Source organism: Rhea americana, unplaced genomic scaffold (assembly GCF_003343005.1).
Source record: "Rhea americana isolate MKP2758 unplaced genomic scaffold, rheAme1 scaffold_299, whole genome shotgun sequence".
Classification (NCBI taxonomy): Eukaryota; Metazoa; Chordata; class Aves; order Rheiformes; family Rheidae; genus Rhea; species Rhea americana.
In genome coordinates this window covers 547726-563559 of record NW_028186422.1, presented here as the reverse complement: position 1 = coordinate 563559, position 15834 = coordinate 547726, and the positions used below count along the sequence as shown (strand labels likewise).

The 15834-nt window shown below is 33.4% G+C and overlaps 1 protein-coding gene across 1 annotated transcript in view; it reads right to left on the bottom strand.

Annotated features, from left to right (window-relative positions):
• The window catches only part of CSMD1 (CUB and Sushi multiple domains 1), a 626201-nt gene that overhangs the window by 212095 nt on the left and 398272 nt on the right, over positions 1 to 15834 (bottom strand). The window contains exons 25-27 of the mRNA XM_085309436.1: positions 15622 to 15748; positions 13288 to 13490; positions 2257 to 2448 (exon numbers count right to left, since the gene is read on the bottom strand). Of these exons, the coding sequence (XP_085165562.1) occupies positions 2257 to 2448; positions 13288 to 13490; positions 15622 to 15748 (522 nt within the window). The remainder of the gene's footprint in view (positions 1 to 2256; positions 2449 to 13287; positions 13491 to 15621; positions 15749 to 15834) is intronic.

The window sequence follows — 15834 nt, the reverse complement described above, 5'->3', positions numbered from 1 at the left end:
AGGGATATAGTTACATGCTAAATTCACAAGCATGCTAGCTGTTAAAATAGAAGTAAATTGACTTCTGCGTTTTTTTTTTTTTTAATAGTGCCTAGCCTTCCCATTTCTAATTAACAATTTTTTTTGTATTTTCCAGAAAAATTAATTTCATTCATATTAAAAATAGTACAGGCAGGATTAAATCAGAACACTTCTAGTCTGGTCCAACKGTCTGACTGGCCACTCATGGTCAGAGTGCAGCAGGTGCGCTCATAAAGCACATCTTGCAGTTTAGTTTAATTCAAAAGCTCCAAGACAGCTCCACACTGTGAACCAAAGCATGATCAGGAAAACTTACTTTGAAAGCATACTGCTGGTATGAATGAAAATGTTAATGCAGATGTTGTCCTTGTGATATTTAATAAAAACAAAACAAACAATTTTTATTTATTTCTGTTTGGTCTATTTTTTCATGCTTTTTTTTTTTTTGAGGGAGGGGTTTTTTTCTGTTTTAGTCTGTATTTTTGGTATGGTATTTTTGTTTGATTTTATTTTGGTTTTATTCATAAATAAATTATTCTAGGAAACTATTCAGGTATTCTGAGTATGTTCTGATGATTCAGCCTATGATCATATTCTCAGGAAAGTTATAAAGTATAAACGCAGCCAAAAACATTAAAGTATCATGAATGGATTTCTAACAGTGTTCAAAGTATTAAAAAATACAACGATTAAATCAAAATCATCCTCAGCATATTGAAATAAGTAATTCATGGTAATTTTTAAAACAGCATATAATGAATTTGCAGAAACTCTGAGGTTTCTAATATTGGCATGTCTACAACAAAGATTATTTTAAACTACTTTTCCCTTCTGAATCACCTTGAGTATATGGAAGAATAAATATAGGTACATCATTTTAACCATATGTATTTGTCTTTTTTTTTTCTTTGATAAGATAATAAAAAGAAATAAGTGAGTGATGGAAATTGGAGTTCATAGAAAGAGTATATATCTTGAAAATCATTAGGCACCGTATGTCTTGAATTTTGATTTTTATTTAAATATTTTTAATTTGGGAATAATTCCAATATGTTTAGGAAACATTTTCATGCTGTCTTTTATACCTTGCATATAAGACATTCAAAAGACACTACAAATTTTATGCTGCTACAATTCTGCTACTTGATATGGAGTCAGAGACACTATCCTGCACTATCCTGAGTCTTCCCTTTATTTTTCAGATGTCTAGAAATGCTTTAGAGGAAACAGAAGGACTATAACTGTTCAGAGATTTTCTAATTTAGAAGGTGCCTTTCCCCAAAGGCCTGCAGGAAAAGCATTACACTTTTCTATTAATACTAAAGCAGATTGTATGTGGTCTTCAAGGATCATTAAATAAAGTCTTCATTTAATTATAAATCAATATGCAACATAATGATAAAAATCTGAAAAACTGTTATACATAGCAGATAATTTTTTTTAAGGTTAGTAATTCTAACTTTAAAGGAGCTGCACTGACATCCTTAAAATACATTTCATCAAGATTCTAGGCCTGTAACTACTAYCCTACTGACCAAAACCTCACAGAAATCTTCATGTGACACTGGACTTAGAGTACCAAAAATCAAAACCAGTTTCAAAGAAAGAAGATAAGATTTCTCCCATCTCTAATGTTATGTAAATGAATAAAGCATCCCATTTATTTCAAAAGCATTTTCAAATAGGCCCCTCCTCTGAATCTATTTTTTCCAACAAGCATTCTACTTCAAAAAAAAATAAATAAAAAAAAATAAAAATAAAAGAAAAAAGAAAAGAAAAGAGAAGAATAAATCTCTGTAGTTTTCTAGGGATTGTACAGGGTGGCTATTTAATATATGAGACCTTATATATTCAGAGCATTTTCTGAAATAATAATCAACCACAATTTATGTAACTAAATTACTACATGGAACATCACTGTAAGAGATTGCATTTGTCACACATCCTATCCAATAAGAAAAAAAATTTTGATCCAAATCACCTCTTCCACTTTATTATTTACGACAAACTTTATGAATTTCAAACTATCATAAAATTTAAAAGATAGAATAGAGTGAGAAGATAACATCCAAAATAGAATTATTCTTGAGCATGAAACTGTCAGTAACCATAAGTACTAAGTAACTGCATTTTGAAGAGAGCATTATTCCAACTTTAGCATTGCATGTCCACTAGCTTAACTAGAAATATGTTTTGCATTAATCTTAAGCACAGACTAACATTTCATCTCATTACCTATGCATGTAGGCGGATCAGGCTGCCAAAAGAATCGGTTATTCAGTTGTACACATGTAATTTTAGCCTGTCCTTGAAGCTGATAGCCAGGGTCACACTGAAAGGTAGTGGTATCTCCAGGTTCTCTGCTGTCTCCATATCTGGTGCCATTCTGTGGTGTCCCAGGATCATTGCAAGTTGATGCAATAGAAGCTATAGGGGAATAATGAAATAAAAACTTTAAGACTAGATACTCAACATCCATAATGAAAAGTATAATATTTTTACAAGAGCATCTCAACCAGAGGCAATATTATTTACTCATCAGTTAACATAAGAAGGCACTTTTTTCTTTATTTCTATGAGAATTTGCCTACCAAGATACATCATGTTTATGTTGGCTTCCTGCCAATTTTCTTAGTATAAAATATGGCCCAAGGGGGAATAAACACAGTTTTTTTTTCTTCTCCTTCTTTTTGGGGGGTCCGGTTAATGTATCAAAAGAGCTAGTAACTCCTTTTCTCACAGTAACCAAAGCAAATTTCTTTATGCACTATAAAGCCTTTTGTACAATAGGGCAAGTATTGTAACAACATAATTTTATGGTTTTAATATCCTCTAGCACGGAAATGCTATGTATGCATAGCTGCTTGAACATTTTACACAGCCCTGAAGTTCCCACTCCAGGGGCAGACAACAAGTTTCTGAGTATACTCCAAATGAATCTAAGATGAACCTAAGAAAGATGCTTCGCTTATGTTCAGTCTAGTAAGTTTGTATAACCCTGCAGATATAGATAATATAGTCAAGCATAATATTAAAACAAGTAGAACAAGAACAAGTAGAACAAGAACAAGTAGAACACCATGCTACAACATAAAGCAACTAAATCGACCAAAAAATTAGATACACAAATCCACACCCACCGTGGATTTGTGGAAAAGACCAGGTTTCTTCTTCTGGTTTCAGGAATCCAGTAACTTCCTGAGTTGCAGTAAACTTTGCAGTCTCCCCTATGAAGTTTTTCTTCCCATCACCTTAATCTAGGTTCCTCAGAATTCTCTCCCTAAGCTCTCTTATGTCCCATACTGTGACTCTTCTGCCTACAATATCCTGCAGTCCTCAGAGGCTCCCCTCCTTGAATTACTGAATTGCACTCTGCTACCCACTGCGCCAAGCTGCTCCCCCAACCATGTCCTTTTCAAGGAACATACCACAACTAGGAGCAAAAGTTATAAAACAAAATCACTAACCCAAACACTGTCACCATTGATGATATTAGCAAGCATCTACAAATCCCTCTACCATTTTGTCTGTCTTCATTCTATCAAGTTTAAACTTCTTGAACCCAGATATTTTTAAAATCTTCCCCAAAACTCCCATCTGCTCATCTCTCATAAGGGATAATCCTTCAAATACTTATTAAAATTTATTAAAAATATATATGCCCATGTTAAAACTATCTTTTACCATTTCTTGATTGATGAGCTAATGTTATCATTTGTCTTATCCTTTGSCTGTGCATTCTCACACACTCTGGGAAAGCAGTGACTACATCTTCCYGTATTTTGAGCAACATGCAGCACACCTAACACCTGGGTTTTAGGATARTATCACAAATTACAGGCCAAAAAAAGATCAGGAATATTTTTAAAAAATGTTCCTTTATGTTTGATTGTTCGTGTTGATGATAAATGTAATGATTTTCTGTTATTACCAATAGAAGGGCCCAATCTCTTGCAAACTTTATTATGTAGTATCAAATGTCATTTCTTATTCCCTGGGGCCTTTCTYACATCTAACATCGCTTTAAGCAAACACACAGACACATAGAGCCAAAGTACAAGAAGAAAGTCTATGGCTATTACATTGAAGTAATATATAACTGAAATTAGACTTGAGGTTTGTTTCCACTRTGCACTCAAACAAACAAAAAAAATGGTTTCTGGGCACTTTGCTGAAACTTGGTAGTATTTTTGGTGGGGTTTGGTCCCCTGTGACAATCATTGCCAACTGCTTGTGCAGGAAAAGCTGGAGGAAGAGATTATGAAGGAAGGAATGAAAAATAATTGAGAATTTTTAGTATTAGAAATAGCACGAAACAAGAACCCAAAGAAAACCTTCTAAAATAAACAAAAAACAAATGGTAAAGATATGACTCTCTAAAAGAGATACAGAATATGCACCTAAATTTTTGCTGGAAGGGTAACACTGTCATGAGAGGAATTTGATAACAACTGAAACTGTTGATGGATTAAAAAACAGTAGCAGTGACAGAGGATAAGAGTAATGAGATAAGGGTAAACAAACGACACTGTGCTCTGATGTATGTCCTGCCACATGATATTATTTTTGTGAGAATTTTATACTTTTCCGGGAAATAGATTTTGTACCACAACAGAGTCAGATAAATTAAGAAATCATGTAATTGTTGTTCTTACTTCATCTAACCAGATCTATCTTCACACTTAGCTATAACTCTTACTTCATCAAGCTCTGGCTATTTGGAAGAACTGGGAAAGACATGTTGTTGAGTATAGGAGGGGTGATGGGAAGTTGTTCAGAAACTAAATTGAAAATTCTTCAGAACAGAAGCATTGTGTAAGCAATGTGTAAGCATTCTCCAGGCACTGTTCTGAAAATTTACCTGACATTCATATTAATGCAGGTTACTAAATATATACTTGGCCACGGGGGAAGGAAAGCATAGTCATGACCTCAGAGAAATTGTTTCCTATTTGACAGACAATAATCGTTCTTAAAAATAGATAAATATAGTTCATGTCTGTTAAAGAATCACAGGATTTTTTAAATACATGAGCATAAACCAATCTCTGCGATTAGCATCCTTTTTCAACAAATTTTTGAATAATATTTTCATTTTCTCCTTAAAGGGTTGTATGCAACATAAATCTCAGCAAACAACATTTGCTTGGATTTTCGAGCGAGGCAAATATGCACTAGTCACATAGGACTGACACCTTTTAAAATGAATTTCACTGTTAGTCTACATTTCTTACATATAAAGCTCTAAATTTTAAAAACAACTATAGCCATTTAATAACCACAAAATATYCTCTGTATTTTTGTTCTTGCAGCCTTGGAAGATATCTTATGTCTTTGAACAATGTTTTTATCATGCCAGATACACTTGATCCTAATTAAATAAAACACCAGAYATTTAAGCAGCAATGTGTCATCTAGTAAAGTGAACATTTAGACAGACAGTCAACTTCTCATCTTGTCTCCTTTCCAAGTTGTTTCACTACTCAAATTTCTCAAGACGTTCTGTAACTTCATGAAAATTAGAAGTCTACTATTACTTCATTTGGTATTGTGTGAAATTCTAAAAGGTATAGATGTTACATGCATTAAAATATGCATAATCCATTAAAATCCACACTAATCCACATTAAAATTTTGAATTAATTAATTAAATATTAATCAATGAATTAATCCATATCAAAAATTGCCAGTTCTGTCATTCATTTCATTTCCTAAGCGGGCTCTTTTCTTCTAAATCCATATACTAATATATGGTGCCGAATTCAATATCTATCTTACACACTTCTAAGAATGGATAAATATTCGTGCTCTGATGTGGCGTTGACGTGTACAATTTTCAAAAAATTTAAGAAAATTCAGAAAATTTAAGCTTAACACATTTAAAGGTATATATGCGGTAAATCACGCAAAGCAATGACTACATTTTAGGTTCACAGTTGCTAGGTCAAAATCAAGTTTCCAAGTTAAACATTTTTAGAAATAGCTTAGAAGAATTAGATGCCTAAGATGGCACAGCAGGGAGAAGGGACTGAGACCCCATGAGAACCCCTTGCATCCCAGTTCTTGCACATGTGTTCTAGGAAGTAAATTAGAAGGTACTCAACAAATTGTGAAGTACCATGCTGTACAGATTTCCCCTCTCCTGCTCTCTCAACTGCTCAGCTGGCCACGCTTGTGAACTAGAGGTGGCAGGAGAATGGCCAGTTGGAGAAAACAGAGATACCTAGCACGTTTTCATATGTTGGCACCCACTGTGTTAGGATTCTCTATTGTGAATTTAACACTTTTCCAGACTCTTATGTAAYGGTACCCAAATTACATTTTCAAAGTTGATTTAAAACTTCACTGAAAATCAGTGGGAGACTATTTTTGAGAACATGACCAGTATAAATTTGTGTGTAATGCATTAGAGTTGTGCCTAATTTATCTTTCACTTGAAGGACACTTCATTTTTGTCAGTTTGTTCAGCATGTACTCTATTATTACTCAACAAAAAAATCACCTTCATCGATATTGTTTTCATTATACCTATGGAAAACAACCACTTGCTGCAAGTTTTTGCTGCACTTCTCTCTACTTTTTGTACATATTCATAAAAATAACATGGGATTTACAGAAATTGGGCTTGTAAATTGCAGCAATGCACAAGTTTCTCTTTCTTCTCTGACACAACTATTTGTGTAACAGGTTTGATTTTAGTATATCAAGCGCACATATTGCACATAGGATTTGCAGTGATTTCAGAATAGCAAATAGTTTCATAACAGGTGAAAAAGTACAGCATTTGCTTTCTGCCAAATATTTGACATCATATATGTAAATATACAGACTAATAACTGTGCAAATTAGTGTTAAGCATAYGTTCAAATAAGGCTTGCATTATGTAATAATGTAAAAAAAAAAATCAGTCTCCTTCATTAAGTTGGAAGCACAAAAGCTTACATGGATAAATTTGAGGTGATTTTTATGYTACTTCCTTCAACATGTCTCCCTCYTCTTCAGGAGATGTAGCTAGTAAGATGTTTTATACTTTCTAGTTGGTCTCTAGAAAACAGAGAGACTTCTGCAGCCAGTGTGTTGCAGAAGTAGAACACAGCACTGCTTGAAACCTCACCATTACACCTCAGACCAGCACTTACACCAGCACAAGGCTGGATTATAAACCTGGAGGCCCTGGGTACTATACTGCATCAAGGACCCTGAGTCACAGCATGAAAAATCTGAATTGACTGTACAGGAAATTTATCATTCCAAGTTTACTGAACCATATGCAGGGTAAATCGCATTGCACACTGATCTCTGCAGAGGAGGGATAYATAATAAATTGTTGTATAATAAATCTCAATTTATTGTTGAGTTTCCTTTAAAATTGGCAACATGAATGAGGGATCCTCAAAATTCGCTTTTAAGGAGTTAATATGAAAGGGTAATAGATGTTATAGAACGTCAYAGAATTGGTAAGGTTGGAAGGGACCTCTGGAGATCATCTAGTCCAAACCCCTGCTCAAGCGGGGTCACCTAGAGCATGTTAGACAAGGTCGCATCCARGTGGGCTTTGAATATCTCCAGAGAAGGAGACTCCACAACCTCTCTGGGCAAACCTGTAACAAGGACCCCCCCAAACTTGCTGAAGCTCAGGCTTGAACCTGGGACCTTTAGATCTTCAGTCTAATGCTCTCCCACCTGTAGGATACTTCTACAAAACAGATACCTTCCTCTTAYGTGGCATTAAGAGAATTAAACAGAAAGAGGATAAAGTAACAGAAAGAACCTAAGCCATGTGAAAGTTGCATTTTGTTTATATTTTAAATGAAATATACATTTGCCACATTTTATTTTAACATGAGTGGCACCAAAATCCAGCGCTATTTACATGGGCCTAGTATTTAGATGGCTTCCCAGGCTTAACCTYGGATTATCAGATCCAGTAGACTTCTTTGCATCAGTTCTTACAAGATGGGAAGGGCAATATTTGCGTTTACTCTTTGCAGGACAGCTTTGGAAATAAGTGCCAATAGTATAYACAGTAAACATCACTCAAGATAAACTACCTGCAATCTATTCTTTTTCCTTGCTAGTTTTATAATGCTTGCTTTTTTAAAAAAAATAAGCTTTAAAATCTGTTTCAAAAAATGTTTCAAAAAACTCTGCTGCAATCAGTGAAATAGAAAAGATCCACAKGGTAATTTGGAGTGCCCGTACTCAAGATTATCACAACTCTCAGGCCCAGAGGGAGGCAGCCAACCTTCTGGAGCAGCGTAATGGAGAGTGAAGTGCTTCCTAATGGGCTTCACAACAGCCCAGCACTGAGCTGGGGACACCTCTGATAACCCAAAGAAGGAAAGTTTAATATAGATGTTTCTGAAACATTCTCTTCCTCTTTAGATTTATATGCTTCCTGGAGTACAAAGATAAGGATCTATGCGAGAGCAGAATATAAAGCCCTGAACCTCTTATTGGAAATAAATATGAGGCTGGTGATGATACCTTACCCAGGCGCTTACCCATAGCACAGAGGTTTTTGGTAGAAATCATTTTCCATGTTAATGTCACTGTGTTATTATGAGCATGCAATGTAATATTAATAACATCAGAAAAAGCAAGAAAAGAAATCTAACTATGAAATATTATTAGGTTACAGCCTTTAAAGTTTAATCTTAGTTTTGGTGCCCAATTGTTTATTTCTTTTAGCAAGTCATGTCTTAATGCTTTTTATTTTCTTTGAACTCAAGATTTAGTTATTTAGTAAGGCATGTGTTTTAAAAGTATTTTTGTACTAACCCCTCTTTCTTGGCAATTTCATCATGGCTCAGACTTAAACAATCACAATGGAAATGCAATTCCTGCAAGTGAAGATTCTCTCATGGAAATGCTGATACTACTTAAATGTAATAGCTCAAACTATTAAGCAAGTAATTAAAAGATATTTGAGCAAAAGAAAAAACAACTTCCAAGATAACACTACCCTAGTAGTTCAGGATAGAGGGCACAGTTACCATAAGAATTTCTGTAGACAGACACACGACCAAATGGAATTCAAAAACTGGTCATAAACACATACCATTGCTTAAACTGTACATATGTATGTCAGAGTGAGCTCAATGTCATAAACACAGAGCCAATGATATTTAAGCTCTTGTCAGAAGAAGGAAGAAATCAACAAAATGTCAGCATCATAGACAATAGCCTCCAAGTAATTATTCTAATTAACTGACTGAGATGACCTGTTTGTTTATTTTATTATAACTGTTGACTTGTGTTGTTAAGATAAAGATTTAGTTAGGAATCTTTAATCTTCATTTCTTATCTCTTCACTTATGCCCAAGAGCAAATCTGGGGAAAGCAAGGAAATAACAGAAACAAAACAAAACAAAAAAGAAAGGCAAGCTAAACTAAGTACAGAAATGCGATCATTTCATATTTTCTGTTTAATAAAATGAGTGACTAACAAGAAAGAAATATTACCAAAAAAGAGAAAAATATCTCTGCTGTTTCAGTTTTTTTCTAATTGTTCTTCATTAGCAAAAAAGATACATTACAGTTTATATGAAGGCAGAAATAAGAATATTGTTAATTGAACTATATGCTTAAAGAAGGCTATGTCAGATAGAAATTAATAATTTCATAGAATCATAGGTCAGCACAGAAAATTATCACAGATGGATCTGACTCCAGAAGAGTTGGACATTTCCAAAAATGTATAAACAGATTTTTCACTATGAGATATGTGAAAATAAACCTTTGATGTATTGTACTCTTGAAGGACAAAATTTATGAAATCAACTGTGGAATTATGAATGCATCATTCAGTTTAAGAAAAAGGTGCAGTTCTCTCAAATTGTAACAGCTAGAATTTGATTCAAAGAAAAAAAAGCTAGACTGTTAAGGTAGAACTATCGTTAAGTACTATTAAAATGAGTCTATCTGAGTCTGTACAAATGAATCTTCTTAGAAAGTCTCTTACAGTGTTGTCCCTTTCATCTGCCACATCTATTGGTTTTGTTAAATATCAAACAAACAATTTGCATAGCTAGATATAAACAAGTTCTTAATAAAATAAGCTTTAGGATGCACAGGTTAATAAAAAGGAATGAACCATCTACTAGCATGAGATCCAAATGCCTTCAGAAGTCCAGAGTTACTGAACATTAAACACTTTTAATAAGATTGATCTGCTCCAGCATTGATGGCTAGACTTATTTAAGATGCTCTACATATCCAAAATACCCACATAGGACTAGTAGATATGACCCAAGTGCCTTCTGGCGTGGTAGATGGAGACTGAGAAGAATATCTTAGGATATCTGAAATGGAACTAGAAATCTATGAAAAAGCAACCATGCCATGACCTTAGAGTAGAATTTATTTCATTCACTCTCAAATGTCTAGAAGTTTTAAATTTAGTCTATATTAGAATAACTAGACTTATAGGTTTCCTACAGTAAATTTATCCTATTTAACTTAAAGACTCAGGACAGAATTAAACAAGGTTAGATACCTTATTTTTATATACTTAACTTAGGTAGGAATGTTTTTCTGCCACTAAGTGGGTTATCTAGGGGAAAAAAGAAGCCAGGTATCAAATTTGTCTATACCCTCTCTGTGCTCAAGTTCTATGTCTTGAAAAGAAAGAGTTGGTTGACATCACTGGCTTGCTATACATAGTTTAAATGTACTTAACCCCCAGAGTAAAGGTCAATTTTGTACAATGAACTCCATTTTTGTCCTTTTATGCATGATTAAATGGTAATTAAGTTTTAATGAAAAGCATTAAGCTGACTACAATTAACATAATCACTCTAGTCAGTTCATGTCCTTGTGTTCTACATGCTGAGCTGAGTGGGCAAGAAAATGGACTTTTAATATTGTCCAAACATTTTGTGAACTTCAGCCTTTTATATTTTTTTCTGCAAAAAATTCCTCTTCCTACATATACAATAAACTAAGTAATTCATAGATGATATTTTCTGATTTATCAAGTCTCACATGCTGAGTATGTGATTCATCATTTTGCCTCTCTCCTCACACCATCTTTTCACAGCATTTCTTTTTTAGATAAATGTAATAAGGGCATTCCAGGGCCCCATGGAGAGGACACAAGTGATCAGTACCTTTGCAACACAGTGAAACAAATTCTCCAGCTGAAAGGTAGCACTTTAGTGCTTTGATTTTAAGCTGTTCATGTGACCTGATACTTTCACATGTATACCCTTTATGTGATCTTCTCAGTAGATGTTCATTCACACAGACATTCATCCCAATTACATAATCCAGTGCAGAAGCAGCCTGTGTCAGAGTTTCAGAGTCTTGAAAATTTTACAGTTCTGCTCATTTCTGAATCTGCAGGTTACTTTTTATTTTGTAACTCATGTTTAAACAAAATATATTCCTTAATAAATGCATCACCTGAAAATCCTTTAAGTAATACAAAGATTCAAAACTTGAGCAGTTATCTTAACAGAACTTGTAATAAACCATTTACACTTTCTGGGATTGACACTATTTTACTGAATCAATTAGAGAAACTACTTAAGTAGTCAATTTTCAATATTTTGTGCAGCCTTAGCCTAAACTGACATACAGTTTGAATATATGATGAATGCAAAGCATGCAACAATAGTCATATATCCATAGTTCAATGGATATTCAAATGCTTTACTGGATTGGGGCAATAGTGGTCTTTCTATTGCCTTAAAGAGATTAAATAAAGTAAGCTTGATTTTCACATGAAATAATTTAACATTTTGTTTAATATATTCCTTAAATCATATATCTATATCTATATTGCAATTTAAAAAATAAAACTTATACTTGCCAAGCAGGTGAACCGAACTCTTATATAATTTTCCCTTAACTTGAGCTGAGACGTTTAGTTCCTCACCACTAATTCCAATTAACTACAGTTAGACATACACTGCAATTGCCATCATAATCACCGAACAGATTCATCAGATATTACAGTAAGATGATCAAATCAGTTCTTCACTCTTATGGCATCTATATGTCTCCTATTTATTATAGGTATCAACAAAGGTCAAAGAACATACAGCAATACCTATGTTGACAAGTCTAATAATTTATATGTTTTCTTCCTTCCATAATTTATGGATTAACTGATAAGCCTGTTTTACACAATATACCATAAAATGTGTTTGATAACTCTAACAATATAATCTGACACTTTCAAAGCTTGAAAAGCAGCATATTATATACCACACAGGTCAGAAATTTCAGAAACATTTATTCTACTCTTATTTTTTTAATTTATTTTGCATACTTTAACTGGTATCTCAGCACAGTTTGTGCTGTACAACATTCAGAAAAGTTAAACTAAATGAAGCAAACAGGTAAAATTCAAATGTTTTATTAAGAGAACAGGAAAACCCCTGGTTTTGTCATTCAGTACTAGTGAGTAGATGTCCTCATTCAGAAATAATAGAACTGGAAGCTTATTAGTGCCATTTGTTTGAGAACAACAGCAGCTCTAGGTAAGGTTTTAAATAAGACATGTTCACATGTTTTATTAATTTGTCTTCATTTTCCTAGTTTCTTGAGTAGATATACCCTTACATAAATTGTATCTAAATATATAAAAACACAATGACTGAATTAAATACAGTAATATTGTCTCCCTGCAGTCCCACCTAGCCTGTAACACTTCAGTCATAATATTGGAAAAATTCCATATGCTCAATTTTACAACACTGATCTCATTATTCTATGTACAGACAAGCTTTTACTTTAGACCTGAAGATAAAATTTGAATTTCTTTGATTAATTTAACAGTAAAAATTTTAAAGTATTTCAAAATGGTCAGATATATTCTATTTTTTCCCTCAGTTTAACTGTGTACACACACAGTTGCTGAAATCATAAAAATGATCCAGTATGCAACAGGTGTAATGATTAAAAAAAACCTACAAAGGAATTAAAATATTATTAGAGAGTACGGTAAGGACATGCAAAAGGTATCAGTTCAGAAGAAAATTTGTGTATGTACAAACCCATTTAGGTTTGTATATAATTATTAATAAAATAATGCTGGGCCTGGGGTTGCTGTATAAATCAAGGACTAAGAACACTTAAAGATACAAAGCAAATCCAAACAAATCAACCTAATAGTGCCTATTTTGCATAAACACATGTAATAATTACAATAATATCTCTTTTTGTATAGACTGAGGAAGTTGTAAGACGAGAAACAAGTAATTCATATATACTAGAATAAAAACTGGTTGTATTTGAGATGAAAAAGGATTTACATACTTGAGAACTGAATGGAAAAGCCTGATTTGCTGATAAAGAAGTCACTGTCAAATTGTAACGTCAATGAGTTGAAAGTGCTGTGAATATCCTCTGGAAGGGCTGAGCCACTCCATTCTTTCAGCAATATGCTGCTCTCAATAGGCCCATCCCACACCTTCAAGATGTCATGAGCAACCTCAGTGTCAAAAACAATAAAATGTAGACTGCAAAGAAAGGTTAAAAACACTGCATATTACTCATTAAACATAATTACATAAAACTCCAAGCAATCATTCCCAAACTGTTCTTAATTTGGAGATGCTATTCCTGTTTTAGGACTGAAGAAATAGTGGTGGTGCTGAAGTGATACCCATTTTTTCCAGTTTGATGAGATGATCTCGTAAGAGAGATTCTGTTCTTTCCTCTCTACACTGCAACTGCAAAATCCACTATTACAACATATCACACTTGTTCTATTAATAGGCTTGTTTTTATCATAGATATTTTAAGAGATAAGAAYAATGATTTGATGAAAGCTTTCCTCTCTTTATTCATGCAAGGATACCAAGAACACTAACTGATTAGATTCAATGACATGCAATTGAAAAAAGCAGTTGACATTCTTTCTGATAATCATTTATTTTCCACTAGATGTTAGTATGTATAGCACAGGAAATTCTGTCAGTTCTGCCTTTTTTTTTACATTAGCAAAAAATGTCTTCTCCTACCTTTACCTTCTGCCAAAATTCATAAATTATATAATCGTACTGTAATAGAAAACTCTAATCTGTTTTACAATGGTGTTCATGAATGTTATTTTAGTATTCAAAAACTTTGCATTGACTTCAAGTTCTGATTGCTGCTTATATTTTTAACACTGAAGAAATCTAGTAAGTAAATATCAAAACTCTTTTATTGTTTTCAGTAGTTCTGTGCTAACATTTATTCATTCCATTTGTCATTAATTTGAAAATTTTCATTTAAATGAAAATAATTCATTGAATTCACCTGTGATGGAGTGAATTCATTATTTGTTTTAGTGAAATGGGATTACTAAAATAGGAAAGTAAAAAATGAAAGATCTTTCAGTGAATGGGCTTATACTGAAAGTTCATCTTGATGATCAGTTAAAATGGTTGTTCACATAAAATGATTACTGAAACAGCTTAGTATTTGTTAACCTTTTGCTCAAAATAAAGAGATAGGTAATATTGTAAAAAAAGGGTGTTTACTGGACATTACACATATCTATTCTGCCACTGCAGCATGAAACCTCTGTTGCATATCATTAAATACGTAAGTATTAAGAGATTCTCAACTGAAATTAAGATTATCTATTTTGATTAGAAGTGTGTTTAATGTTTTTGTTATATTCTTGTTTTCACAGCAGTTTCCTGCTAGGAGTAGAATAATTAGCATGCATATTAGATAGAATTTGTCATTTCTGAGTCTTTGAATTCATGTGTTAACTGCAGCAAAGATGAGCTGAAATAATCTTTAACTGTTGGTATACCTTCCACTCTTTGAGTGATCTAACTAGTTCTTTCTTAGTATGGCAAATTGAAGACTTTTTTTTAAAGTTTTCCTTGTGCATTACTAATTTCCTTCTTCTGGAGAGAGGAGAAAGTATTACTTACATACTTCAGAAAGCAATATATATTAATAAGACTATAACAGAAGAGAGCAGTAATATAAAATGAAAGCCCTTCAGAGATGTATATAAGGCCTTATAGTGCTAATCTTCAGCTACTGTTAATTGTCAGATCTTTATCAGATCAAAGCATTGATGACAAAAAAGCACTTCTTAAGGATACCCAGCAAGTTCCGAGATGCCTGACGTGGCAGCACTGCTGGCAGACAGCCTGGCACTTTATGATTGCTTGAGGCAATTTTTTTTTTAAAAAAAGAAAGGGTTGACTGATTATATTCTATTTAAAACTAATTATTACATTGAATTTGACAGTAAGATATATAAAAAAAAATGACATTACAACAACTCAGAGGAAGAAATCTGAAGCCACAGGTGACATCTTGGCTTTTTAGCTGGTTTACAATTAGAAAAAAGCATACCAGTGCACAGCTGTACCATACCAAAGATTTACAAGCCATATAATCTAATAGAATTGACAGTTCTGAATTAGATACCTAGCTATCTGCAGTACAATTTAGGGACCAAGATGCACTAGAGGAACAGCATTCATAAATGCCAGCACAACAAGCATCAACTTTATTAATGTATGAAGGAATTAATAAACATAAAATAGTGTAGAAAACATGAGGAGGTTAGGTAGAGATTATAATTTACAAAATACTGAAGTCAACAGTAAAATTTAAGTATTGAAATTAAGTATGTACCTTATCGTCTTTCCTGGATCTGCTTCGATAATCCAAGTGCAATGAAGATTGTTGTCATATGGTGCTGGGTAACCTGGAGACAAAATGCGCCCCGACGTAGCAGCATGAATTCGACCACCACACTCAGCTACAAAATAAATAAGGATTGTACTGTTTATTTTTAATAAAGCCATAATATTTTGCACTTTCTTTTTTCCCTCTGCTTCACATCTC